The 26,792-nt window shown below is 39.1% G+C and overlaps 3 protein-coding genes across 6 annotated transcripts; 2 read left to right on the top strand and 1 right to left on the bottom strand.

The window, feature by feature from the left end:
• Positions 1-913: 913 nt before the first annotated feature.
• LOC117995187 (zinc finger protein 271-like) lies at positions 914-7,391 on the top strand. Of its 3 annotated transcripts, XM_069508185.1 has the most exons (8): positions 914-932; positions 1,094-1,166; positions 1,420-1,594; positions 1,744-1,836; positions 1,966-2,100; positions 2,305-2,567; positions 3,290-3,339; positions 4,005-7,391. In XM_069508185.1, exons 2-8 carry the CDS (start codon positions 1,096-1,098, stop codon positions 5,654-5,656), a joined length of 2,439 nt encoding a protein of 812 aa, XP_069364286.1. In that variant the 5' UTR covers positions 914-932; positions 1,094-1,095; the 3' UTR covers positions 5,657-7,391. The 3 variants fall into 3 exon arrangements, with proteins under 3 accessions (XP_069364286.1, XP_034839082.2, XP_069364287.1); XM_034983191.2 differs by lacking the exon at positions 914-932 and having other exon boundaries at positions 943-1,166; XM_069508186.1 differs by lacking the exons at positions 914-932; positions 1,094-1,166; positions 1,420-1,594 and having other exon boundaries at positions 1,754-1,843.
• Positions 7,392-9,316: 1,925 nt separating this feature from the next.
• On the top strand, positions 9,317-18,154 carry LOC117994970 (zinc finger protein 394-like). Of its 2 annotated transcripts, none has more exons than XM_069508270.1 (7): positions 9,317-9,686; positions 9,967-10,141; positions 10,272-10,364; positions 10,494-10,628; positions 10,826-11,076; positions 12,336-12,379; positions 13,018-18,154. In XM_069508270.1, the coding sequence occupies exons 1-7, from the start codon at positions 9,616-9,618 to the stop codon at positions 13,539-13,541; spliced, it is 1,293 nt and encodes a 430-aa protein (XP_069364371.1). In that variant the 5' UTR covers positions 9,317-9,615; the 3' UTR covers positions 13,542-18,154. The 2 variants fall into 2 exon arrangements, with proteins under 2 accessions (XP_069364371.1, XP_034838837.2); XM_034982946.2 differs by having other exon boundaries at positions 9,318-9,686; positions 12,330-12,379.
• An 831-nt stretch (positions 18,155-18,985) lies between these two features.
• Positions 18,986-25,664, bottom strand: LOC117994972 (putative histone-lysine N-methyltransferase 1). Its single transcript, XM_034982947.2, has 4 exons — positions 25,377-25,664; positions 23,758-23,956; positions 22,226-23,091; positions 18,986-21,754 (listed from the first exon to the last, which is right to left on the bottom strand). The coding sequence occupies exons 2-4, from the start codon at positions 23,945-23,947 to the stop codon at positions 19,946-19,948; spliced, it is 2,865 nt and encodes a 954-aa protein (XP_034838838.2). The 5' UTR covers positions 23,948-23,956; positions 25,377-25,664; the 3' UTR covers positions 18,986-19,945.
• Between the last annotated feature and the right edge of the window lie 1,128 nt (positions 25,665-26,792).

The following is a 26,792-nucleotide window of genomic DNA, read 5'->3' on the forward strand; positions in this document are numbered from 1 at the left end:
TCTAAGGTAGATAAAGTTCGACTCGTTTTGGTTTCACTATTAGCCAGCTCTTGACGTGGTTTTAGTTTATTTATAACCTGAAATAAAATTTTATTTGTCATGCTTTTGAACATGCAAAAATCCTTATGATCGTCATAGGGATTTTTGCATTTTTAACAAAAATTAAAAAAAAAACTAAAACATAAGAAATAATTTACTTCCTCAAAACTGCAAATCAATAGTTGGTCTCTTTTTGTTTAACTATGGTCAAGGACATTTTGGAAATCTACAAAAGTATGCAAATATTATTAAAACGATAAATTTGATTTTATCGATAAAGTATGTACACACATCACTACAAATGAGGCCTAAAATAATGCATTAAATAAATATTAAATTACGCTATGAAACGTGATTTTGTTACTTTGTCACGAGATGATTACACTTATAATATGCAAATCTTTAATTTTCAGCAATTTTCGGAGTAAAAATCGCGGTTGGAAGCGATGAAATAATTATTAAACACTTACCCATGAAAATACAATTCTGGAGCTTTTACGCCCCCTTCCGTAGATCTGGAGGTAAAAAACACACCGTCACACATTTTGTTTTCGCTTTTAAGCTTACTTTTGAGCCAGACTTATGTGCTTTTTAAATATTTTTAATAAATATTGCATCAAACCCCAATGTTTTGTCTGCTTAAGGGGGCATCTGTCAACTATACTGCGCAGGTCACTATTTTCACCGATGGAGCGACGTTGCCAGACTTTTATGAGCTATCGCTTTTACACGAATGGAGGTTCCCTGAAAAAGACTGAGATAACAATACCTCTTTGACACATAGATGTACAAGAGCGGCAACACGTTATGGTTACCTCTATGTATACTATCTCTATGGTACTACCTACTTGGTTTTATACAACGATTTGTGATAATGTGATAATTTCAGATTAGTAGGTATATTTCACTATGATTACAGATGTAAAGTGTAAAACGTAGTGATTCTGATTATCATATTCATATACTTTTTGTACAGATGAATAATTATTTTACAAAAAATAAACTTATCCATTTAAATACCATCCAAGCAAATATTTATTTTTGAAAATCTTAGAAATGCGGTGCTGTGTGCCCTTCTGCAAGACAACTGCGGAGATCGTCTCCGAATCTGAGATTACATTTCACGAGTGAGTTTTTCATTTAAACTTTGTGTACCCACTATAACCTCATAGACGCTTGCGGCCGTACTTTGTCGGCAGGCAGGTAACTGACCTGAACCACCTTATTGCCCTGCCTCCAGCTCACAACTGCGCGTCCACAAACCGAGCGAGTCTGTATCCAACTCTAGAGCTGTCCTCCAGGCAGAGCTATTTGCCTTTTGTTTAGTTATGAGTCACACGTTACGGAAGCTCGTTTTAAAGTCCAGGGTGTAATTTCCAGGTTCCCCAGAGAAGTGCATCTGCGTGCTGCTTGGCTCAGAGCGCTCGGCAAACAAGACACTCTCCTGCCAGAGCGTGCTGTTGTCTGCTCGCAACATTTTTTAAACGATGACATGTATGAAACAGACAGTGGCTCAAGGCGGATTCGTACTGGTGCTGTCCCCTCACCAGTGCTGGTAAATCCTTCATAATGCTTGTAGCTTTCATTTTAATTGGTTATTGGTATACAATAGCCCGTTTTTAAAGCTAACCTTAGTACATACAGTTCACATTTCAAGTTCATTATGGAAGGTGGAAATGATTATAGTTACAACACTTTGCACAGGTCTGCATGATATGCCTGGACACTCGCAGCAAGCTGGTTCTGATGAGTAAATACAAGTTGGAAGAAGCATATGAACATTTAGTGGGACATCCTGTAAGTTGTATTTTATATCATTCATTAGTCAGTGTGCTGTTGGAGAGCGGAGTCAACTGCTCGAGCAGTAGACCAGTGCACGGCCGCTCTAAGATGGAACTGTATATGAATTAGTTGTGTTTGTTGCAGTTGTGTGGTCGAGGAAAGCTCAAACCAACGCTTTGTGTGCAATGTGCCCAGAGACTGGTGAACTTTAGCACATTCAGAGACAGGAGCTTGAGAGCGCGCTCCCTGATGATGGAGCTACTTGACAGACATGAAGTGGTGAGGAATGTTTGATGCACTTTATTGTTATATGTAACAGATTGTAAGGGTGCCAACTGCCACCTGTGTCATTTGAGTGTAGTGTAGCACGTTACAATCTGAGCATTCATCTAGTCAGTCCACATGACATTACTATGATGACATTTGAGGTCAGTCGCCACCTTTAGGTGCTTAAATTTAACTAAAGGCATGAACTTGTTTCAGATAACAATACGACATGTCAAACTAATAAGCCGTGTAAAATACCAACTACAGTCTGACATTGTCTCGGCCGTGTCAGAGCCTGACTACTGTGATGTGTACATAGCACACTCCGACGCGGACGGACGGACAGAACTAGACGCGACTGCGACTGCCGCGACTGATGAAGCAGTTGCAGTGAAACGGGAAGTCGAAGACCGTGAAGATGATGAAGCTGTTGAGCCAGCCACGGCCAAACAAGCGACCGAAACACAGGCTCCCACCGCGTACGTACCATATGTGACATGCTAATGCAAAGTGTGTTTGTTTTTTGTTAACTGACTTTATCATTCATACTAATAGTAGTAGTCACATTTGTAAGACACTTTATACTTTATGGCACTTTTTTTGGATTAAAATAAAATTTAGAAACAAGCAACTTCATCTGTGTGACTTCACAAATTTCAAACGTCTATTTGACCACCCTTAGAGGTTAATTTTTAAAAATCCTTTCTTAGCGGATGCCTGCGTCATAATAGCTATCTGTATGCCAAATCTCAGCCCGATCCGTCCAGTAGCTTGAGCTGTGCGTTGATAGATCACTCAGTCAGTCACATTTTCCTTTTATGTATATAGATTTCCTTGAAGTGTAGGTAAAAAAACACTTTGAAAAGAATGATTAACTTTATACAGTGTTTCTTGAACTGGATATTTCCAGTGTTACACCAAAAAAATTTTGCTGTAAAGGCTGACTTATCTATTATTTACTACTTGTATCAGTCAAACCTATCTGGAATTGAAATTGTGTATTATATTTGGTAGTTAATTAATTATTTATTATTACTAGTTTGAAATTGACAATTTACAATTATTATTTGCAATTACGTTCGTATCACACCAAATATTTTTTGGCGTTACAAAGCTATTCGAAACCCTCGCCTGCGGCTCGGCTCTTTAATTTTCTGCTTTTCGCACGTGTAATATAATTATAACATTTCATTCCTTACAGGCACAGTATTCCCAAGTCGGAGTCGTCAGGAGACTGCGATCAAGCTTTGGGTAAGACAATCAACTTTACACATGTTTTAGTTCCTATGTTGGGACTAGGGATTGCAATCCAGCGGCATTTAGAATCCAGCTGGATTTATGCTGGATCAAAATAAATCCAACTTGTATCGATTTTTCCAAGTTATTAACCTATTATTTTTTTAACTGTAGAAACTAACTACTTACATTTATGTCACATACTAGGCTATGCCCGCTACCGTGTTCCAAAATCCTTATTAGCGGATTCCTACGTCATAACAGCTATCTGCATGCCAATGTTCAGCTCGATCCGTTCAGTGGTTGATAGATCAGCCAATCAGGCAGTCAGTCAGTCAGCTTTCCTTTTACATATAAAATATACAGATAAATATAGATTGGTGAGGGCGACAGGAGGGCAACGTCGCGCGACTAACTGCAGTGCGCACAGCACGGCACGGCAACGCGGAACGTAAAGTTTTGTGACGTCATCATCATCGTCATTATCAACCGATAGAAGTCCACTGCTGGACATAGGTCTCTTGTAGAAAGGGAGGATGTCTCTGTAGTTAGTTACTAGCTTTTAGCTAAATGCGGATTCGCACTGCTGCACCCAGCAAACACAAAAATATGCTGCATCCATCAGGATTGCTGGGTCCAGCATTGCAATCCCTAGGTATGGACTGTTTGTTTTGTTTCAGTGGCTCCTTCGGTACTCGCGACCGATCACGGGAACGAAGGACATCCAACTGACACAGACGACGAGTTGGATTTATTGTCGTTCGAAAATAATAGTAACATTTTGGAATATTCAAGGAAATCCCAGGACTCCGTACTAAAACCGAAGGAATCGTTGGCAAAAATAAGTGTTAATATCAATTCCCAGGATATATCCGGTACACAGTTAGGAAACTATACTGACCAGATACAGTATATCTGTGACGTTTGCCAAAAGATATTTCAACGGAAATGTTCCTTAGTTACCCACATTAGGGTGCACACTGACACAAACACTTTCTCATGTGAGTTAAGAAAGCGCAAATTCAGTCAAACTAGTACGTCTTCGAGTCCCAGGAGGACTCACACTGGCGAAAAACCTTTTGTTTGTAAGTTGTGCAATTATAAATGTTCACAAAATAGTACTTTAGTGAGGCACATGAGGACTCACACTGGCGAAAAACCTTTTATTTGTAAGTTGTGCAATTATAAATGTACAGTAAAGAGTAGTTTAGTGATGCACATGAGGACTCACACTGGCGAAAAACCTTTCGCTTGTAAGTTGTGCAATTATAAATGTACAGTAAGTAGTCAGTTAGTGAAGCACATGAGGACTCACACTGGCGAAAAACCTTTTGTTTGTAAGTTGTGCAATTTTAAATGTTCACAAAATAGTACTTTAGTGAGGCACATGAGGACTCACACTGGCGAAAAACCATTTGTTTGTAAGTTGTGCAATTATAAATGTCCACAAAATAGTAATTTAGTGAGGCACATGAGGACTCACACTGGCGAAAAACCTTTTATTTGTAAGTTGTGCAATTATAAATGTACAGTGAACAGTACTTTAGTGAGTCACATGAGGACTCACACTGGCGAAAAGCCTTTTGTTTGTAAGTTGTGCAATTATAAATGTTCACAAAATAGTATATTAGTGAATCACATGAGGACTCACACTGGCGAAAAACCATTTGTCTGTTATTTGTGCAATTATAAATGTCCACAAAATAGTAATTTAGTGAGGCACATGAGGACTCACACTGGCGAAAAACCTTTTATTTGTAAGTTGTGCAATTATAAATGTACAGTGAACAGTACTTTAGTGAGTCACATGAGGACTCACACTGGCGAAAAACCATTTGTTTGTAAGTTGTGCAATTATAAATGTACACGTAGCAGTAGTTTAGTGAGTCACATGAGGACTCACACTGGTGAAAAACCTTTTGTTTGTAAGTTGTGCAATTATAAATGTACAGTAAAGAGTACTTTAGTGAGGCACATGAGGACTCACACTGGCGAAAAGCCTTTTGTTTGTAAATTGTGCGATTATAAATGTACACTAAATGGTAGTTTGGTGAGTCACATGAGGACTCACACTGGTGAAAAACCTTTTGTCTGTAAGTTGTGCAATTATAAATGTACAAAAAATAGTCGTTTAGTGAGGCACATGAGGACTCACACTGGCGAAAAGCCTTTTGTTTGTAAGTTGTGCGATTTTAAATGTACACAAAATAGTAATTTAGTGAGTCACATGAGGACTCACACTGGAGAAAAACCTTTTGTCTGTAAGTTGTGCAATAATAAATTTACACAAAAAAACAATTTAGTGAGGCACATGAGGACTCACCCGGGCTAAGTGCCGAGGCTGTTGCTTGTAAGCTATGCAAGGACACCTGTCGCTGAACTGCTAGTTCACTCTGAGGCTTCCTGTACATGACGCCGGAGCCGCATCGTGAGTTAGTGTAAATTAATAAAAGTGCGAGTCGCACTCAGACACGAAGTGTTCCGTACCAGCGTATAGGAAATTACACTTTATTTTCATTAACATTTATGGCAACTATTTATTCAGATATTTTATTACTTGTTGTTATAGCGTCTATGCACATTCTATGAAAAGTTCAAGTATCTATTACTGTTCTTGAGATACAGCCCGCTGACAGACTGACGCACGGACGGACAGCGGAGTCTCAGTAATAAGTTCCTTTTGTAAACCTAGTGTAAACAGTTCAAATACGCAAGGAAATAGATGAAGTCAAAGTCAAATCAAACTCAAGGAGATCAAAGCTGGAGTACCTCAAGGAAGCGTTCTGGGACCTGTCCTTTATCTCTTGTACACGTGTGATCTTCCACAACCCGATCACAATACCATCGCTACTTTTGCCGATGATACTGCTATCATAGCTGTGGGTAATACTCACCAGGAGGCATCGGGAAAAGTTCAAATAGCTCTAAATGAACTACATAAATGGACGAAAAAATGGAGAATAAGACTTAACGATTCCAAGTCTACCCATATTGATTTCACTAATAAAATACCAAAATATTATCCCATTTATATTGACCAACAAAAGATACCCTATGCTAACACGGCTAAATATCTTGGAATGACTCTTGACAGTAAGCTACGCTGGAAAGCACATGTCAAGAAGAAAAAAAGAAGAGCTAGAGATACGGTACAAAAAATTGTACTGGCTCATAGGCAGAAACTCTTCGCTGTCGACTAAAAATAAGATACTATTATACAAACAAGTCCTAATGCCAGTGTGGACTTATGGTATCCAGTTGTGGGGCTGTACCTGAAAGAGCAATTTACTAATAATTCAGCGATTTCAAAATAAAGTGCTTAGGGGTATCGTCAATGCACCCTGGTACGTCAGGAATGTAGACATTCATCGCGATCTCCAAATGGGCTTCGTGGACACAGCTATTAGCAAACACGCTAAATCCCACGAACGCAGGCTCCATGAACATGTTAACGTCGAGGCTATCCAGCTCCTCGACAACACAGACCTAATACGTAGACTTAAGAGGACTAAGCCTTTTGAGCTAGTGTAGTTATAGTGAAAGTGTAGTGCTAGTGCAATTTAAAGAACACAAGAACAAAGTGTCTTCCAATAAGGTATCTTAACTATAAACTAAGCTATGTCAATGGACAGATTCTTAGGTATAAGTACGTTTATAAGTTTAGGTTAATATAATATTGCTTATTAGCCTCTTACATAGGCTAGATTGTAATGGTAGTAAAGTACTGGTGTCAGTGCTTTACGACAAAAAAAAAAAAGAAAAAAAAGTCAAATGATTTATTCAAAATAAAGCCTTGTATGATGCAATAAAGTGCAATTCAGCTCACATAGCGCTCTAGTTTAAAATCTTATAAACGCCTTTATCGCGTAAACTCTTATCTCTCTCTCTCTCTCTCTCTCTCGTAGGTATATTTCTCGGGTCACGCAAGTCCGACCTGTCTGTACTTGAAATTATTGTATCTATGTGAATTTTAAGCCAATGTAAAATGTATTACCTATTATAGGAAATGAATGAATTGTTATATTATGTACCTACTAACCAATAAATTATGATAAGTTTTCACTGTTTTCCGTCTTTTATTGATAAAAGCCGTCTTTTATTTGCTTAAGATACCTACATTCTAAAGGTGCATACTGACAAAAATTATTAGTAGGTTAGTAAACTATAGTACATAGTTCTAATGGAGGCTTTTACCGCCCTAGGCGATCCTTACAATGAAACCCATTATACATAATATATTGGGTACTAAATTAAATAATTTTTACTTTTTAGTGTTGGTGGTTATTGAAGTCTGTTTTAATTTTTTTTTATTTCACAATTTTTAGTGGCCGCATTGTACTAAAATATGATATGCCTGGTTAAAAACCTACTGTTTACTAAGCTGTTACACTGATCACGAGCAATTTACTCTTATCTATTGAGGAGTTTTGTTCTCCATCTCCGAAGATATTCATCAGAGTAAAATAGAACCACCTCTCAAGTACGAACTACCAAACAAAAAAGAATCATTAAAATCGGTTCGTATTTGGCGAAGAAATCGCGTAACAAACATACAAAAAGACATACATTCGAATTGAGAACCTGTGGCAGGGTAGGTTCACAGGTAGTGAGTAGAATGAAAAAAAACCCAGGGTCGTGAATCAATAGCCTTTAATTAACTCCTCCACCGCACTACACCGCAGAATTGAGCTAGTAAACGAGTGACTGGCCTGACGCGCGTAGCTAGGGTCCTTCCGGCACGCTCGGGTCCAGGCACGGAGGTCCTCAGGGTAGATCCTCAGGGTAGAAGGGTCACGGCAGCAGACACGCAACACCACACACGAAGCAGGTATCCGGAAGCTCCGACGGAGACGCCCCGCGGACTCAGGTTCCGGGGAAACTCCAGTAGTGAAGTTCAGTCCGTGGAATTCCTATCCGTGAACCTGGAACCCCAGAGCGTTGGCGTCAGGATAGCCCAACGATCTCGTGCGCAATAGCTCTGCAGCCTAGCGACTCCAGCACTACAGCGCACTGAGAACAGCTTATAGTGATAGGAAAGTTAGAACTCACCCTTTACGGGTTCCGATAGGAGCACAACAAAAAAAGAACTTTAAGTAGGTAACTTCGAAAAGATCGCCCGCAGCACGCTATGAGTACACGCACCGCTGGCCGCAGGTCCGCGCGTCGAATGATCCAGAAACCGTCGCACGCGCCCTCGGTAGTTTGGCGGCGCTGCAGAGCAACTTCGCTAAGACCAGTTTTTGATTTAGGGATCAGCGAACGCGCGCGTATCGAGTTTATGTACGCAGAAAACCGTCGCCCGGCGTTAGATGCTTGCGGGTTCCGCTCGTTCATATTAATTCCTAATTTGTATGAGACAACGTTACAAACCTCCTCCTTTTTTCAAGTCTGTTAAAAATATGCTATGCCTGGTTAAAACCCTACTGTTTACAAAGCTATTTATTACACTAATCGCGAGCAATTTACTCTTATTAATTGAGGAGTTCCGTTCTCCATCTCCGAAGATATTCATCAGATCTTTACCAAATTAAAATGGGACCACCTCTGAAGTATGTCCTACAGAACAACAAAAGAATTATCAAAATCGGTTCATAATTGACTGAGTAATCGCGTAACAAACATACAAAAAAAACATAGTAGAATTGAGAACCTTCTCCTTTAAAAAAGTCAGTTAAAAAGTAGCCTATGTTACTTCGTGGTTAATACTCTAGTTGTCTGTGAAAGTCCCGCCAAAATAGGTGTAGCCGTTCCGAAGATTAGCCCGTTCAAACATTCAGACACTCAATTTTATCGTAGTAGTAGAGATAAGATTCCTTTTAGATTCACAAATCACAATGTTTAGCACATTACTAATGTTACCCGTCGTCAGTTTACGTTTGACAGCAGCCGTATTTTAAAATCACAGCTTTGTTTATATTCTGTGGTGGTGACCTTGTTCTCTATGCTCACTCTAAGTCTTGTTGTCTATGTGGTCTTGACTTTTATTTCTGATATAATGTAGGTACTCTGTGTCGGTGGTCTTGACCCTTGACTCTTGATTTGTGCGTGCAAAGAATTTTTATGTACTACTTGTGAGTTGTGACCATTATGACTATTTCGTTTTATACAACAATTTGTGATAATTACAGATTAGTATATTTCACTATGATTACAGATGTAAAGTGTAAAACGTAGTGATTCTGATTATCATATTCATATACTCTTTGTACAGATGAATAATTATTTTACAAAAAATAAACTTATCCATTTAAATACCATCCAAGCAAAATTTTATTTTTGAAAATCTTAGAAATGCGGTGCTGTGTGCCCTTCTGCAAGACAACTGCGGAGATCGTCTCCGAATCTGAGATTACATTTCACGAGTGAGTGTTTCACTTAAAAACTTTGTGTACGTACTATAACCTAACAGACGCTTGCGGCCGTGCTTTGTCGGCAGGCAGGTAACTGACCTGAGCCACCTTATTGTCCTGCCTCCCGCCAACCCAGGCTGATCGGAGCACAGCTCGAACCTGCACGTCCACAAACCGAGCGAGTCTGTATCCAACTCTAGAGCTGTCCTCCAGGCAGAGCTATTTGCCTTTTGTTTAAGTATGAGTCACACGTTACGGAAGCTCGTGTTAAAGTCCAGGGTGTAATTTCCAGGTTCCCCAGAGAAGTGCATCAGCGTGCTGCTTGGCTCAGAGCGCTCGGCAAACAAGACACTCTCCTGCCAGAGCGTGCTGTTGTCTGCTCGCAGCATTTTTTAAACGATGACATGTATGAAACAGACAGTGGCTCAAGGCGGATTCGTACTGGTGCTGTCCCCTCACCAGTGCTGGTAAATCCTTCATAATTCTTGTAGCTTTAATCGGTTGTTGCTGTATAATAGCCCATTTTAAAAGCTAACCTTATTACATTAAAGTTCATTATGGAAGGTGGAAATGTTATAGTTACAACACTTTACACAGGTCTGCATGATATGCCTGGATACTCGCAGCAAGCTGGTTCTGATGAGTAAATACAAGTTGGAAGAAGCATATGAACATTTAGTGGGACATCCTGTAAGTTGTATTTTATATCATTCATTAGTCAGTGTGCTGTTGGAGAGCGGAGTCAACTGCTCGAGCAGTAGACCAGTGCACGGCCGCTCTAAGATGGAACTGTATATGAATTAGTTGTGTTTGTTGCAGTTGTGTGGTCGAGGAAAGCTCAAACCAACGCTTTGTGTGCAATGTGCCCAGAGACTGGTGAACTTTAGCACATTCAGAGACAGGAGCTTGAGAGCGCGCTCCCTGATGATGGAGCTACTTGACAGACATGAAGTGGTGAGGAATGTTTGATGCACTTTATTGTTATATGTAACAGATTGTAAGGGTGCCACCTGTGTCATTTGAGTGTAGTGTAGCACGTTACAATCTGAGCATTCATCTAGTCAGTCCACAAGACATTACTATGATGACATTTGAGGTCAGTCGCCACCTTTAGGTGCTTAAATTTAACTAAAGGCATGAACTTGTTTCAGATAACAATACGACATGTCAAACTGATAAGCCGTGTAAAATACCAACTGCAGTCTGACATTGTCTCGGCAGTGTCAGAGCCTGACTACTGTGATGTGTACATAGCACACTCCGACGCGGACGGACGGACAGAACAGGACGCGACTGCGACTGCCGCGACTGATGAAGAAGTTGCAGTGAAACGGGAAGTCGAAGATGATGAAGACGAGCCAGCCGCGGCCGAACAAGCGACCGAAACACAGGCTCCCACCGCGTACGTACCATATGTGATGTGACATCGCACATGAGGCAAAGTGTATTACTATTGTAATTAACTGACTTTATCATTCAAACCACTACTACAGTAGTACCATTTGTAAGACACTTTTTATGTGTTTAAAAATTATTTAGAAATTTCCTTGAAGTGTAGGTAAATATACTATCATATAACAAAAATACAATCATGAACAAGATATTTACTTTGGTAGAATGTTACACCAAAAAGTTTTTGCTGTTAAGGCCGACTAATCTATTATTTACTACTAGATGATGCCCGCGACTTCGTCCACGTGGATTTAGCTTTTTTAAAATCCTGTGGGAACTCTTCAATTTTCCGGGATAAAAAGTAGCCTATGTTCTTCCCCGGGATGTGAGCTATCTCTGTACCAAATTTCGTCAAAATTGGTTGAATGGTTGAGCCGTGAAAAGCTAGCAGACAGACAGACAGACACTTTCGCATTTATAATATTATATTAGTATGGATTTGTTTCAGTCAAACCTATCTGGAATTGAAATTGTGTATTATATTTGAGTAGTGTAACACACTGAGGATAAAGTTCAACGTTCAACAGGAGGAACAAATTACGAAATGAACTCTTTCTCCAGTTTCCTCGTCGGGACGGCTTCGGAAACTGAGGGGGAGACTGTAACACAAGCGATAACCAGATGGCGCTAGCCAAGGTGTGGATCGCGCTAACTCCCTAGAACTTGTCATGTTGCTACTAGATGGCGTTGGCTGTAGGTTGACCAAAAACGCATTGCGCTAGTGAAATTGACCAGCCTTAGTATAGGATCCCGCCACAGCCAACGGTCGTCAATCCGACGCAATCCTAGAGTTCGCCAGTCTTCGGATTCACCAACGTACAACGTACGAGTACGCTGTGTCGTGCTACCGACTGCGCTTCCACTGCGTGGGACGTTTGTTCGGGATAGGGATGAGACATACTTGCTAAATTCAATACCAGGGCTTCCAAGTAAGAGTACGTAAAAATCTCGCTTCCACTGCGTGGGACGACGCTGGGACACGACTCGTAACTTTTAACTCGAAAATATACATGGTGCTGTAAGGCAACGTTGTTTCTCTTGGCCGTCCGGACCCCGTTATCGAACTAGTAATTATAACGTATTACACCAAATATTTTTGGCGTTACAGGAGGAAGCTATTCGAAACCCCTCGCCCACGGCTCGGCTCTTTAATGTTCTGCTTTTCGCACGTGTAATATAATTATAACATTTCATTCCTTGCAGGCACAGTATTCCCAAGCCGGAGTCGTCAGGAGACTGCGATCAAGCTTTGGGTAAGACAATCAACTTTACACATGTTTTAGCTCCTATGTTGGGACTAGGGATTACAATCCAGCGGCATTTAGAATCCAGCTGGATTTATGCTGGATCAAATAAATCCAACTGTAGTTTTTAACTGTAGAAACTAACTACTCACATTTATGTCACATACTAGGCTATGCCCGCTACCGTGTTCCAAAATCCTTATTAGCGGATTCCTACGTCATAACAGCTATCTGCATGCCAATGTTCAGCTCGATCCGTTCAGTGGTTGATAGATCAGCCAATCAGGCAGTCAGTCAGTCAGTCAGCTTTCCTTTTACATATAAAATATACAGATAAATATAGATTGGTGAGGGCGACAGGAGGGCAACGTCGCGCGACTAACTGCAGTGCGCACAGCACGGCACGGCAACGCGGAACGTAAAGTTTTGTGACGTCATCATCATCGTCATTATCAACCGATAGAAGTCCACTGCTGGACATAGGTCTCTTGTAGAAAGGGAGGATGTCTCTGTAGTTAGTTACTAGCTTTTAGCTAAATGCGGATTCGCACTGCTGCACCCAGCAAACACAAAAATATGCTGCATTCATCAGGATTGCTGGGTCCAGCATTGCAATCCCTAGGTATGGACTGTTTGTTTTGTTTCAGTGGCTCCTTCGGTACTCGCGACCGATCACGGGAACGAAGGACATCCAACTGACACAGACGACGAGTTGGATTTATTGTCGTTCGAAAATAATAGTAACATTTTGGAATATTCAAGGAAATCCCAGGACTCCGTACTAAAACCGAAGGAATCGTTGGAAAAAAAAAGTGTTAATATCAATTTTGAGGCGACGAGGCGAAACAAACACAATTCCCAGGATATATCCGGTACACAGTTAGGAAACTATACTGACCAGATACAGTATATCTGTGACGTTTGCCAAAAGATATTTCAACGGAAATGTTCCTTAGTTACCCACATTAGGGTGCACACTGACACAAACACTTTCTCATGTGAGTTAAGAAAGCGCAAATTCAGTCAAACTAGTACGTCTTCGAGTCCCAGGAGGACTCACACTGGCGAAAAACCTTTTGTTTGTAAGTTGTGCAATTATAAATGTTCACAAAATAGTACTTTAGTGAGGCACATGAGGACTCACACTGGCGAAAAAACCTTTTATTTGTAAGTTGTGCAATTATAAATGTACAGTAAAGAGTAGTTTAGTGATGCACATGAGGACTCACACTGGCGAAAAACCTTTTGTTTGTAAGTTGTGCAATTATAAATGTTCACAAAATAGTAATTTAGTGAGGCACATGAGGACTCACACTGGCGAAAAACCTTTTATTTGTAAGTTGTGCAATTATAAATGTACAGTAAACAGTACTTTAGTGAGTCACATGAGGACTCACACTGGCGAAAAACCTTTTGTTTGTAAGTTGTGCAATTATAAATTTACACAAAATAGTAATTTAGTGAGTCACATGAGAACTCATGCTGGCGAAAAGCCTTTCGCTTGTAAGTTATGTAAATACAAATGTACAGTAAAGAGTAGTTTAGTGAAGCACATAAGGACTCACACTGGCGAAAAGCCTTTTGTTTGCAAGTTGTGTGATTATAAATGTACAAATAGGAGTAGTTTAGTGAGTCACATGAGGACTCACCCGGGCTAAGTGCCGAGGCTGTTGCTTGTAAGCTATGCAAGGACACCTGTCGCTGAACTGCTAGTTCACTCTGAGGCTTCCTGTACATGACGCCGGAGCCGCATCGTGAGTTAGTGTAAATTAATAAAAGTGCGAGTCGCACTCAGTCACGAAGTGTTCCGTACCAGCGTACAGGAAATAACACTTTGTTTTCATTAACTTTTTGAAAAAGTCAATCAGAAAAGCAGGCGAATTATTCGGTATTTTTAGATGAGTTTGGTTAAAATTTCCTCTCATATTAAACTTGCGCGTGGATATGGATCACAACGCGTAGAGGCTTATCGAGAGTTTTAGTCTTTTAACTAACCTAACTGAAATATTAACTTGATCGGGGAATAAATGCTATTTCAACCACTTGATTGAAATAACGACCTAAACACAAAAAGTATTTAATAGTCTCGAGTCAGAGCGAGACTGCTTTCAAAACGGTCAAACACCCGCATTTATACAAATCGATTCAAAATGGCTGCCCCGCCACAAATCGCGTGACATCGGATGAGTCAAATAATGTCCAATTCATTAAACTAACTTCAATAAATAAATTGATAATCTTGATCATTACTTTGAATTCAAACCAATTCTTTAAAATAAGCTAAAATAACTAGTAATTTAGTCAGTGTTGCTGACATTTTTATTCAGATATTTTATTACTTGTTGTTATAGCAGCTATGCACATTCTGTGAAAAGTTCAAGTCTTTATCTATTACTATTCTTGAGATACAGCCCGCTGACAGACAGACGGACAGCAGAGTCTCAGTAATAAGTTCCTTTTGTAAACCTAGTGTAAACAGTTTTTTTTTTATTATATGGCGCGCGGCTGCACCAAACGGGCGCAATTTACTTCGCGTCGTGTGGAATTGAAGAGACACGATACGAATGGTTGGTGATAGCTGGGAAGAAGACTATCTATTAATTTGGATAATTTATAAGTGGCAGGTTTTTTCAAAGAATAATATATTATTGTATAGGGTTAGTTTCAGGCCTGGAACAACACAATTATTAGGTATACAAAATACACACTATATTACATAAATATTTACAGCTTAATATTATTATATTTGACATATTTACATAAGAATTTACAGTAAGGACTAAAAACAGACATTAACAAACACTCAACATTTACTGGACGGGGAAATTTTGGAGAAAGGACATCATAGAGGGGGTGAAGAAGTTTAGGACAAGAAAAGAATATATGAGAAATAGTACCTTCGTCTAAGCCACATTCACACAGGGAGTGATCTCTAACTCTGATCTTGTGCAGATGGACAGGTGTGCAGGAATGACCAAGGCGTAAGCGACATATTGTGGAGGTAACCCACCTGTCTGCGTATCTATGGGAGAAGAACTATGGACGCCTTGGAATATCCGGTTGAACTGAGGCATAGAATTTACCTTTAACCGATTTTGATTCATTCCAGTATGTGTTCCAGGACTTGTCCAGATATGTTTTAGATAATGCACTCAGATCTTGGGAAATAGTTTTAAAATGTTCATGGGAACCCGTATGTATAGCAGATTTAGCACAAGAGTCAGCTGTTTCGTTGCCTGCAATGCCAGAGTGACCTGGAATCCAGACAAGTGTTAAAGCTATTCCATTTTGATGACATCTCCAGAGCCTCCCTAATCTGTAGAATAATGGGAAATCTTGATTTACTCCTGAATGGGTTTTCCTTAATGGATAACAAGCAACTAAGAGAGTCAGTAAAAATAACAGTTTGTTTCATGTTATGGGAGCGGGTAAACAGGATTGCTTCTAATAAGGCAATGGCCTCTCCTGTAAACACCGAAGACTCAGGAGGGCATTTGAATTGTAGAATTATTTTAAACCTGGGCACCCAACAGGCTGCACCGACACAACTTTCTGTGAACATTTTTGAAGCATCGGTGTAGATAAGAAGATGATTTGACCAATTTTGATGAACTAAGCTTTGAAATTTTGTGTTAGTATCAGGGGCACCTTTGACCAAACCAAGATCAGTAACCACAGAGGGATTAAATACCAGGGCTTCATATGATGTGGAGAATAGAGGATTTTTTGATAAAGATAACAAGGGATGAGGAAGATTGGTAAACTTACGGAAACTATCCAATAGGTAGGAGGAAGGATTGCGTGTGCTAAGGACTTGTGATAACTGGTCCAATTTGGTCCACAATGGGTGAGAGGAAAGCTATAACATTTTGCTGACAAAGCGGTCACATAGGTATTGCCGTCGGAGATGTAAAGGAGGATCAACACATTCAACCTGTAGAGCGTTAGTGGGGGAAGACTTCATTGCACCCAGAATGATTCTGAGGCAACGGTACTGAATTTTATTCATCTTCTCAGCCACAGTTTTATTTAAGGGGTCTAATACAAATGAGCAGTAATCAATGTGGCTACGAACCAAAGCATTATATAAGAGTTTGAGGGAGTAGGGATGAGCACCCCACCAAACTCCCGCCACCGCACGTAGACCATTGATGCCCTTTTCACATTTATTAATTATATATTCGGTATGAGCCAATCCGTTCAGTCTGTAATCGAGAATAACTCCAAGGAACTTTGCCTTATCTACCAAGTTGATGAGTTGACCCTCATAGTAAAAGTTAAAGTTAGGGGTAGATCGCTTCCTCGTAAACACGACTGCTTGGCATTTAGCCACTGACAAAGATAGGCCGTGGTCAGAGAGCCACTGCCCTAGATAATACAAAGCAGAGTTAAGACATTGGGATATTTCCTCTACAGAGCCTGAGCTATGATAGAGGACGATATCGTCAGCATACTGCAAGATGTTACAAAAATTATTTACAGACATTTCTAGATCTTGGGTATATATGCTGTATAGCAGAGGACTGAGAACAGAGCCTTGGGGAAGACCTTTCCAGACTAGTCTGGGGGGGAGAGTGGATGACTGGTTTTTTACCACAACTGACCTGCCAGCAAGCAGGTTACATATGAAATGTGATATCCTCGGCGGTACACTCAGCTGGTGCAGCTTTTGCCTGAGCAACGGAAGAAGTACATTATCATATGCAGAAGCTACATCGAGAAAGACACCCACAAGGTATTCACCCTTACCAAAGGCAGTTCGAATGTCTGTAGTGAGTATACTGAGGCTGTCTGCTGTACTGAGACCCTTGCGGAAACCAAACTGCGAAGGGGCCAGTACTCCTCTACTTTCCATTATCCATTCCAATCGGTTTTTAAGGAGGACCTACGTAACCTTCGCTAAGGTGGACGACAGTGCAATAGGCCTGTATGAATTAGGATCTGAAGCTTTTTTCCCAGGCTTTAGAAGTGGGATCACTATTTGGGACTTCTAAGAATCTGGGATTATTCCCTTTTCAAAAAAACCGTTAATTCAATTTAGAAAGCGATGTTTAGAGTTTTCATTTAAATTTACCAAAAAAGAGTAGGGCACACCATCTTCCCCTGGGGTTGAGTCTTTTAGCCCACCGAGAGCAATCTGCAACTCTGAGAAGGAAAAGGGGGCATCCATTTCGCCCATAATGGGTGCTGGTGTAAAAACAGGGAATTCGTCCTGATGGGGAACAGACGGGAGGAGCAAGTTTGTCAGCAAAAGTACTAAGCCATTCAGAGGGATCGTTGGAGCTTGGATCGGAGTAGTTAAGGGTTCTGCGGAATCTTCTTATGTTTAACCAAACAATCGAAGAGGGAGATCTAGGGTTAAGTGATTCGCAGAACTTAGTCCAGCCCAACTTTTTCTTTTTTGAAACAATTCTTTTTGTTTTGGCATCAATACGCTTATATTTAATAAAATTTTCTTCTGTCATATGGGCTGAGTACTCTTTCTCTGCTGCCACTCTCTGCTTGAACAAATCTTTGCATTCCTCGTCAAGGGGAAGGCAAGAAGACTCGCTGGAAATGCCAGATTCGGGGCAACCGGCCCCCCCATCGCCCGGTGTGTCGGCGCGCGCTTTGAGAGCGTACAAACGCTCCACTAAACAAAATTTATAAGTATGTAGTAGGCTTGTAAGGGATTGGTAAGAGGTAATCAAATTAATTTGTATTTTTGGTAATTATTGCTGTACTTAAAAAGGGAGGTATGCAAGGTAGTTTTAAAAAGTTCATAATAAATGTCAGTTAGCTTCCGACGCTTGTTTCATTACTTATCGATATCGATATTATTGCGCCATATCTAGCCATAATTTTTAATGAATCTGTGGATTCAGGTTCCTTTCCAGACCTCATGAAATGTAGTAAATTGATACCTCTTTTTAAATCTGGTTGCAGAAGTGATCCAAATAATTACAGGCCAATTTCAATTTTGCCAACACTGAGCAAGATATTTGAGAAAATCATGCTCAACCAACTGCTTCGGCATTTTAATCTAAATAAGCTACTCCATTCTGAGCAGTATGGTTTCACTAAAGGTCGATCAACAACCGACGCGACCGCAATGCTGTTAAAGCATATATTCAGTGCATGGGAAGGCTCACAGAATGCCATTGGTATTTTTTGTGACTTATCCAAGGCATTTGATTGCGTTGAGCACGAGACTCTCCTGGTTAAATTGAGCCACTACGGAATCAAAGACACTGCGCTTGGTCTCATTGCGTCTTATCTTGGTAATCGTATTCAAACAGTGTGTGTTAACGATGTAAAGTCATTCGGATCAGCCTCACTAATGGGTGTTCCTAAAGGCTCTATTCTAGGTCCTTTCATGTTCTTGGTATACATAAACGATTTACCATATTTTGTCCAAAATACTTGCGATATTGTACTATAGCGCACAGCTCGGAACTACTGGACGAATCAGGCTGAAATTTGGCATGCATATAGCTATTATGACGTAGGCATCCGCTTAGTAAGGATTTTTGAAAATTTAACCCCTAAAGAGGTGAAACCGGGGTTTGAAATTTGTGTAGTCCACGCGGACGAAGTCGCGCGCATAAGCTAGTCTAATAATAAATAGCCAAAAAATGCATAGAATAATTTTATTAAAATAAAAAAATTAACTACAATCTAACTTAAACTTAAAATAATAGGTTTATATTCAAGCGGCCGGAGAGCCTCAAACATTCACCGAATCCTCAATGTGGTAGCTCCGCTGGCAACTGGCTAGAACGGTGTTTCCCAAACAGTGGCACCGATTCTGAGCACAATCTAATTTTAGAGTATTCGCACCCTCTTCTTACTAATGTAATATTAAAAGGACAGACTATAGACAGACGATAGTTTGACAGTTTTAAATTTAATTTTTAGATGGTAAAACCCGTAATTTAAGCGCGCAGTCGCGAACCTACCGTTTACATTTGTAGCGTGCACTAAAATTTAGAGTTTAAATGTGAAAGTCATGTTCCGTTCCTTTTTAGCATTGTTAAAAAGAAAAGGATGCAGATACTCTAAATTTAGTTTAGAGAAAGACAAAGGAATCTGTGCCATTGTTCTGCCGTGGCCCGGTAATTTTCACATTGCCCCTTCGTGACCCACTTAACACTTTTAGACCCAAGCTGGTTCCATTAGGTAAAATAATACACATTTATTAATAACTAGCTGCTCCGACGAACTTCGTACCGCCTAACAGCCGATTATTTTTCAGGATTTTTTTTAAATTTTTTCTCTCTGTAAGAACCATCCCCATACTTCAAGGAATATTATGAAAAAAGAATTAGCGAAATCGGTTCAGCTGTTTTCGATATTTGCGATCAGCAACACATTCAGCGATTCATTTTTATATATAGAGATAATATTATCGATAGTTGGTAATATTTTTAAAACAATGCGGGAATGTTGCGACCCGGGATTTTATTTTGATGGTCCGGTACCGGGTCGCGACCCGACAAATGGGAAACGCTGGGCTCGCAGATTTGCTGTTTGGCGAACTCTCCCAAACTCGAAACATTCGCGCAGTGGAGCCAACTCCATAAGTGAAAACTTCTTTTAGCAAACTTTTGCTACTTCTTCAAGCGACGCTTTCTGCGCAAGCTTATGTTTTATGCCATTCATATGCGTAGTAACATTATGTTTATTAAACGGTACTGTCACTTCGCATATCTTACATATCACCTCTTTAGGATTGCTTGTCGGCAGTAACAACACGAGCATTTCCAGTTCAATGTCCGGGTGTTCAATGTGAAGTAATAATTTATTATCACTTGTTGACATATCTGTATTATTTACGTCTTTGGCATTAGATACTGATGGTTTGTCTATGCTATTTAGGTATTTGGCATCAGTCACTGATGGTTTGTCTATGTTATTTAGGTATTTGGCATTAGACACTGATGGTTTGTCCATGTTATTTACGTCTTTGGAATTAGACACTGATGGTTTGTCTACGTTATTTACATATTTGGCATTAGATACAGATGGTTCATCCGTAGTATTTACGTCTTCGACATTGGACACTAAAGGCTTGTCTATGTTATTTATGTTTTTGGCATTAGACACTGATGGTTTTTCTATGTTATTTATGTCTTTGGCATTAAACACTGATGGTGTGTCCATATTATGGTTAGACACATTTTGATTGTCTGTTGAAACTTTTGAATCTATTACGGCACTGGGATCAGACACCGAACTAAGTAACTCCAAATTTTGCATTACCATCCTATTATGTTTTTTTCCACCAATATGTATGAGTTCACTTTTAAAACCTATCGAGATACTACAGACGTTACAATAACAGTTGTCTTTCTTCAATACTAAATGATTGTCTTTTAATAATTTTTTATAATTCACTTTATGTTTCGATGAAGCCAAGTGGTCTCTCACCCAGGTTTCATTATGTAAAAGAACAACTTTACATACTTTACAATTCAACAATGTTGAGAATTTAGTGTTTTCCATTAGGTAATGAATGTTTGAAACTCGTTTTGGAATATCACTATCGTTATCATCAGTATCAGAAGTGGGATTCGATCTTTTAACGTTTGACGCGTGCTTTTTTCCGTTCATATGTTCTTGTATATTACGTTCGTAATTCGCCACATTTACATTACAAACGTCACAATGAAAGCAATCAATTGGCATTTTGTAATTTTCTTTTTCAATTTCTTCATCTTCTGACACACTATAACCATCGGAAAAGCATTTAGCTTGATGCGATTTTTCCTTTATGTGTATTAACTCACGTCTGAACAATATCACTTCATCACAAGGATCACAGTAGAAAATATCTTTAAGTTGCTTGATTTTGTTTTCGGCAAGTATCTGATTGTATTTCTTTATGTGTGCCATTTCATAGACATGTTTTTTGACATCCTTGACGACATTTGTTACTTTAACATCACAAACTATGCAGAATAATTCATTTTCTATTTCTGTCATTAGATAATGGTACTTAGATTTTGAGTTAAAAACGTGTTTTGTTGTCGCATAATGTTGCGCGTGACTTAATGTACTTATATATTCATTGCATGCTTTACAAAAGAATTTATTTGGTGCCACACTTGATCCTTGACTTTCATTTGTTGTAACACTATTTTGAGAAGCAAAAGTAAAGGAAAAGCCTTTTTTTTTCTTGTTAACTTCAATCCATTTATCATCATTTTCTTCAGTTTCCGTAGTATCTTTTAAAACTGTATCTTTTTGTGTCTTTTTACGTGAATGTAGATTCTCTTCAACAAATTTATCGGATATGAGTGCATCTTTTAGATTTTTTTCATGGTCTTCGTCACATAGTGAGTGGAGATCAGAGTATTCTGTTATCATATTGCATATCACACAGTGACTCGAGGAATCATCGATCTGAAAAATAAATAAAGTACTCGATATTTTTTACATCTTCGAAAAGAGCTGAGTTTCTTGCTGGTTCTTCTTGGTAGGAAGGGAATTCCGAATCAGTAATAGCGAGAGACGGAGAGACCGCCTTTAATCAGGAACTAATTTTGGTACAGTAGCTGGCAAAAAAGATTGTACATCGTCCTTTAGAAAGTGGTTTTGGCTTCGTAGAGCGTTGTCTCTGTCACTCATACCTATGACGTTGAGATCGACCAAGGTCGGTCTCAACGACAGAGACAACGCTTTGCAAAGCCGCTATCTCTTCCTAAAGGTCGATGTACAATATTTCTTGCTGGGCACTGTAAAAGTGTGTGCACATAATGCCACTAACAGAAGTCGCTGGAGGGAGATCGCACGGGCAGCAGTGAAGAGTTCATAGCCACGACCACTCTGTCAAGAGTGAACGATTGAGAAGAAGAAGAACTGTAAAAGCCTTACCTGTCTTGCACAATGTTTATCTTTCAACGGGGCTGTCATATAATGAATATGCTTCTCACTCATTTTATGTTTATCAATGGATTTTGCTTTGAAAATCTTGTTGCATACGTAACATTGTATATGCTTAGTTCCAACTCTATTCAAACCGTGGAAGTTGTCTTCTCTAACTTTGACAGTACTGCCATCTATCGTTTCGATTTCAATGAAATTATTATCATTGTTTTTTGATTTAAAAAACATTGGAACATGAACTAAATCGTTAATTATACTTAAATAGTCACTTAAAGGCATTCCTTTGGGTTGTTCCTTTATTCCTGCTTGTGTTGGTTCATTGTTATTTTTAATTTTAATTGTTTTATCTGGTGCATCAATCGGTTTTTCAATTAACTTTAGCACCTCATTTGATGTATTGCCAGAATCAGTTACGTTAACAAATTTTAGTACATCATCACTTAATTTGGTATTTGAATCATTTTTATTTGTATTCACTTCATCTTCTGCTTTACCATCATTAACTTCTTCTTGATGGTTATACAAAAGAAGGAAATCATTAAAGATTTTTTCGAGAATTACACTATTCTTATGTGCAAGCGATTTCTCATGAGGAACTTTATCTTTAGCATCCACAACAGTTACACATGCAGCACAAAAGTGTGCAGATTGATCGATTTCGTCACAATCGGTACAGCAATTTTCATTATCTGTATTATTTATGTACTTGTTCATTCTGTGTACAGCGATATCAGCTATTTTCATGTTGGTAATGTGCCTCGAACTCTTCCTATGTTCTTTCAAAAACGGTTTAGGCACATCAATGTCACATATGTTACAAATTACATTTTCTAACTCACGTTTCGGCGACTCATCTGTAGGAATATAAAAGTCACTTCATCATCATGCTCAACCCATCGCCGGCTCACTACAGAGCACGGGTCTTCTCACAGTGAGAAGCGTTTTGTGCGGATTGGTAGACTTCACACACCTTTGAGAACATTCTTCATCTCTCATGCATGCCGGTTTCCTTACGATGTTTTCGTTTACCGTTAAAGCAAGCGATGTTTAATTACTTACAACGCACATAACTCTAAAAAGTCACTTAGCAATGTATTTTTTACCTAATCATATTTTTTATTTGAGTGTGATATAAAAGAGCAGTGAGTTTGAAAAAACCGGCCAAGTGCAAGTCAGACTTGCGCACCGAGGGTCCCGTACTAAGACGTATTTTTTCGACATTTTGCACGATAAATCAAAAACTTTTAGGCATAATAAATAAATGAAAATCTGTTTCAGAATGTACAGGTAAAGCCCTTTCATATGATACCCCACTTGGTACTTGATGGTCTTACTTTGAGTCGAAAATACTAGTTCATGAACACATTTTAATTTTTAGGGTTAGATAGATTATACCCTGGATTAACACATAGACTACTTTTTATCCCGGAAAATCAGAGTTCCCGCGGGATTTTGAAAAATGTAAATCCACGCGGACGAAATCGCGGGCATCAACTAGTATTAAGATAAAAATTACAAACCTTTGACACTTTCTTCAGAATCCTTACTTTTAATTTCGAATTGATAATATTCGTCATTTCGCCGGTCTAGATTGCTTTTGGTCCACAGAGGTGCAATTCTGTCGTCCCGTGTGTTATATATAGTTGGTAGCAGGTTCAAATCCAGCGCATCTAATGATATTACATAGACATTTTGATCTATGTCTTCCATTGTGACAATCTGAAAGAATAACAAAAACCAGTCAAGTGCAAATTGGACCATCAATTCCGTCCCATCGTACATGGTGAACCTGAAAGTTCCAAAAAGGAGGTGGTTCTCAATTCGGCCCATTTAAAAAATCTAGCTAATATTTAGGCTGAAATCTATAGAGCGCACTTTGAGTTTGCTCAGACTTAAGTTGGATTTAAAACGAGACAGATTTATGTAAGAGATATAGCTCTGTCTCGTTTTAACTCTGTCTTAAGTCTAAGCAAAGTCAGAGTGCGCTCTATAGACCTCAACTTTAGAGTTAAGTAAAAAATGTTAGTTAAATCCTGGGCACATCAAATTTTTCGGAGATATGTGCATTTTAAGCAATTAAATATCACTTACTTTAACACTGAAAGAAAACATCGTGAGGAAACCTGCATGCCTGAGAGCACTCCATGTTTCAAAGGTGTGTCTGCCAATCCACACTTGGCCGGCATGGTGGATGGCCAAATCTTTCTCATTCTGAGAGGAGTAGAATTCTCATAGTGAAGCGGCAATGGGTTTTCAGTATTTTAGGTGCTGCGGTGGAACACACGGTCTGATAAAATCATCGATATGAATGACAACATATGCCCAGGCGAACAAAATTTTTCACGATTTTGGAACCAAATAAATCAGCACCACCTCTTAGATACTAATGAACGACCCATTTGAAATCCAGACGTCACTGAGGTTGCATTGGTGCTAAATAAACATTTTAGGACCAATGAGTCGGTGCCATTTTGCTTATTCAATGGCCCTGTCCTTACGAAGTAATATATAAGTCTATGGCTAAGATGGTTAATCATAACCATCCTTTTGGCTTTGCTGTAGTCGGGTAAAAACTGGGATAGCTCTTCCAGGTACCGTACTCAGAGTTGCTAATCATTACTTAAGATTGAGTTAAAACAAGATAGATTTATGTGAGAGATATAGCTCTGTCTCGTTTTAACTAAACTTAAGTTACGATTAAGCGACTCTGAGTACGGCGGTCAGTCGTTATTTTACGCTTTCATCCATCTTTGGCTTAATCTCAAAACTCTTAATCGATAATAGGTAATATTATAAATGCGAAAGTGTCTCTATGTCTGTTTGCTAGCCTTTCACGGCCCATCCGTTCAACCGATTTTGACAAAATTTGGCACATACATAGCTCGCATCCCGGGGGGCTTTTTATACCAGGAAATCAAATAGTTCTCACGTGATTTTTAAAAACCTAAATCCACGCGTACGAAGTCGCGGGCATCAGCTAGTTTTTGTATAATTTCAGTCAAGATATTAAACTATTATGTAGTAGGTTGTTACTTACATTATCAAGTACAAAGAAAATATATACTTACCCAGTAAAAATACCTAGACCAAACAATAATGCTAGTAATAATTATTATTAAGTAGGTATTTAGGTACGTACCTTAAATTAACATTAAAATTACTTTAGCGGCTATTGGTGTTCGTTATCATCACTAATCAGCTATTTGTCAAACACTACACAGTTTAAGTTTCAGAAGATTTGTATTTTGTAAAATAAAATGTAACCACCACACCACTGACATTAGGAAACAGCAAGAAGTTTGAACTGATTTTAAATTTAAATCTATAAAGTCGGTTATTTCCCGAACATAGTGAGTTTTCAGCTTAGTCAGCACAGCAGCACGGTACAGTCGAGGTAGGTACGCTCGTGGTACGCTCCTTGTGCCTTGGAATAAAAATGAATTCTTTGGCTAAATACTTTTATTATACTCTTTGGGTTAAACAGCAGTTTTTTTAGCTGGTTTTACGGCTCTGGATTCTAGGTCTTTACACAAAACATTCAACAATAGATTATCTACTATATACATTCAACCCGTTTTCTGTGCCTATTATCTCGATTACAGTGCGACAAGGCCACAGAACACTTAACAAGGCTATCTTGGCGCGTGGCGAAAATTGGAACTGTGTGTCAAGTGTCAAGTGTTCCCTTTGTTCTTGTTTGAAAAGCCCTTTGTTGTTCTCCAACAGCGCCCTCCTGTCAATGTCATTCAAGTGCCAAGAGAGCCTTGTCGCCATTGTCGCATAGGTACAGTAAATTGACAGCTCCAATAGGTATCACGATTGTCATCACCTCTGATTGGTTGATGTTAGCTCACTAATGGCTACAATACATTGTTGCAACAAGAAAACCATAAATTCAGCTAATCGTATTATTGAGATTTGTATGATTATTATTATGATATAGTTTTTCTGCAATCGACAGACAAATGACTAACTATGTAAGTCTATGTATATTTTTATCGAAAGCCACACCTCGGATCTGAAAAAATAAAAATAAAACCTTTATTAAGATAACTATATCTAGTTAAGTAGTTAGGTATCAAACTTGCTTATTTTGATAAAGTTGCAAAGAGCTAGTAGTTAACTTTCTTAGTAGCGGATCCAAAGAATTTCTATGATTTCTAAGTACTACTTCGTAGCGGATCCTATGCTCCCGGTTTGACGCCAAATGCCAAAAACAATAGTTATGTAAACCAAGGAAGATATTATTACTCTAGAGAGATGTAAACTAATTTGACAGGTTGAAACGAAATTAGTCTATACCGCATGATAAAATATACCCGTAGTACGTAGATAGAGTAATAAAGGTAGATACAGGAACGCAATGAGTAAACATATATTTCCTAGGTCATTGCAGGAACGTTTGCTTTCTCATTCGCACTAAAAAGAGCACAGATAAAGTTACTAATGTTATAAACAGAGACGCAGCTAATCTATTTTTTGTCCCTTATCGTGTAACTGGTTTTTTTTCACGAATACATACAAGAAGTTGCAAAACAAACTTTGAGAATTCGTG

This window comes from Maniola hyperantus, chromosome 28 (genome assembly GCF_902806685.2).
Source record: "Maniola hyperantus chromosome 28, iAphHyp1.2, whole genome shotgun sequence".
Classification (NCBI taxonomy): Eukaryota; Metazoa; Arthropoda; class Insecta; order Lepidoptera; family Nymphalidae; genus Maniola; species Maniola hyperantus.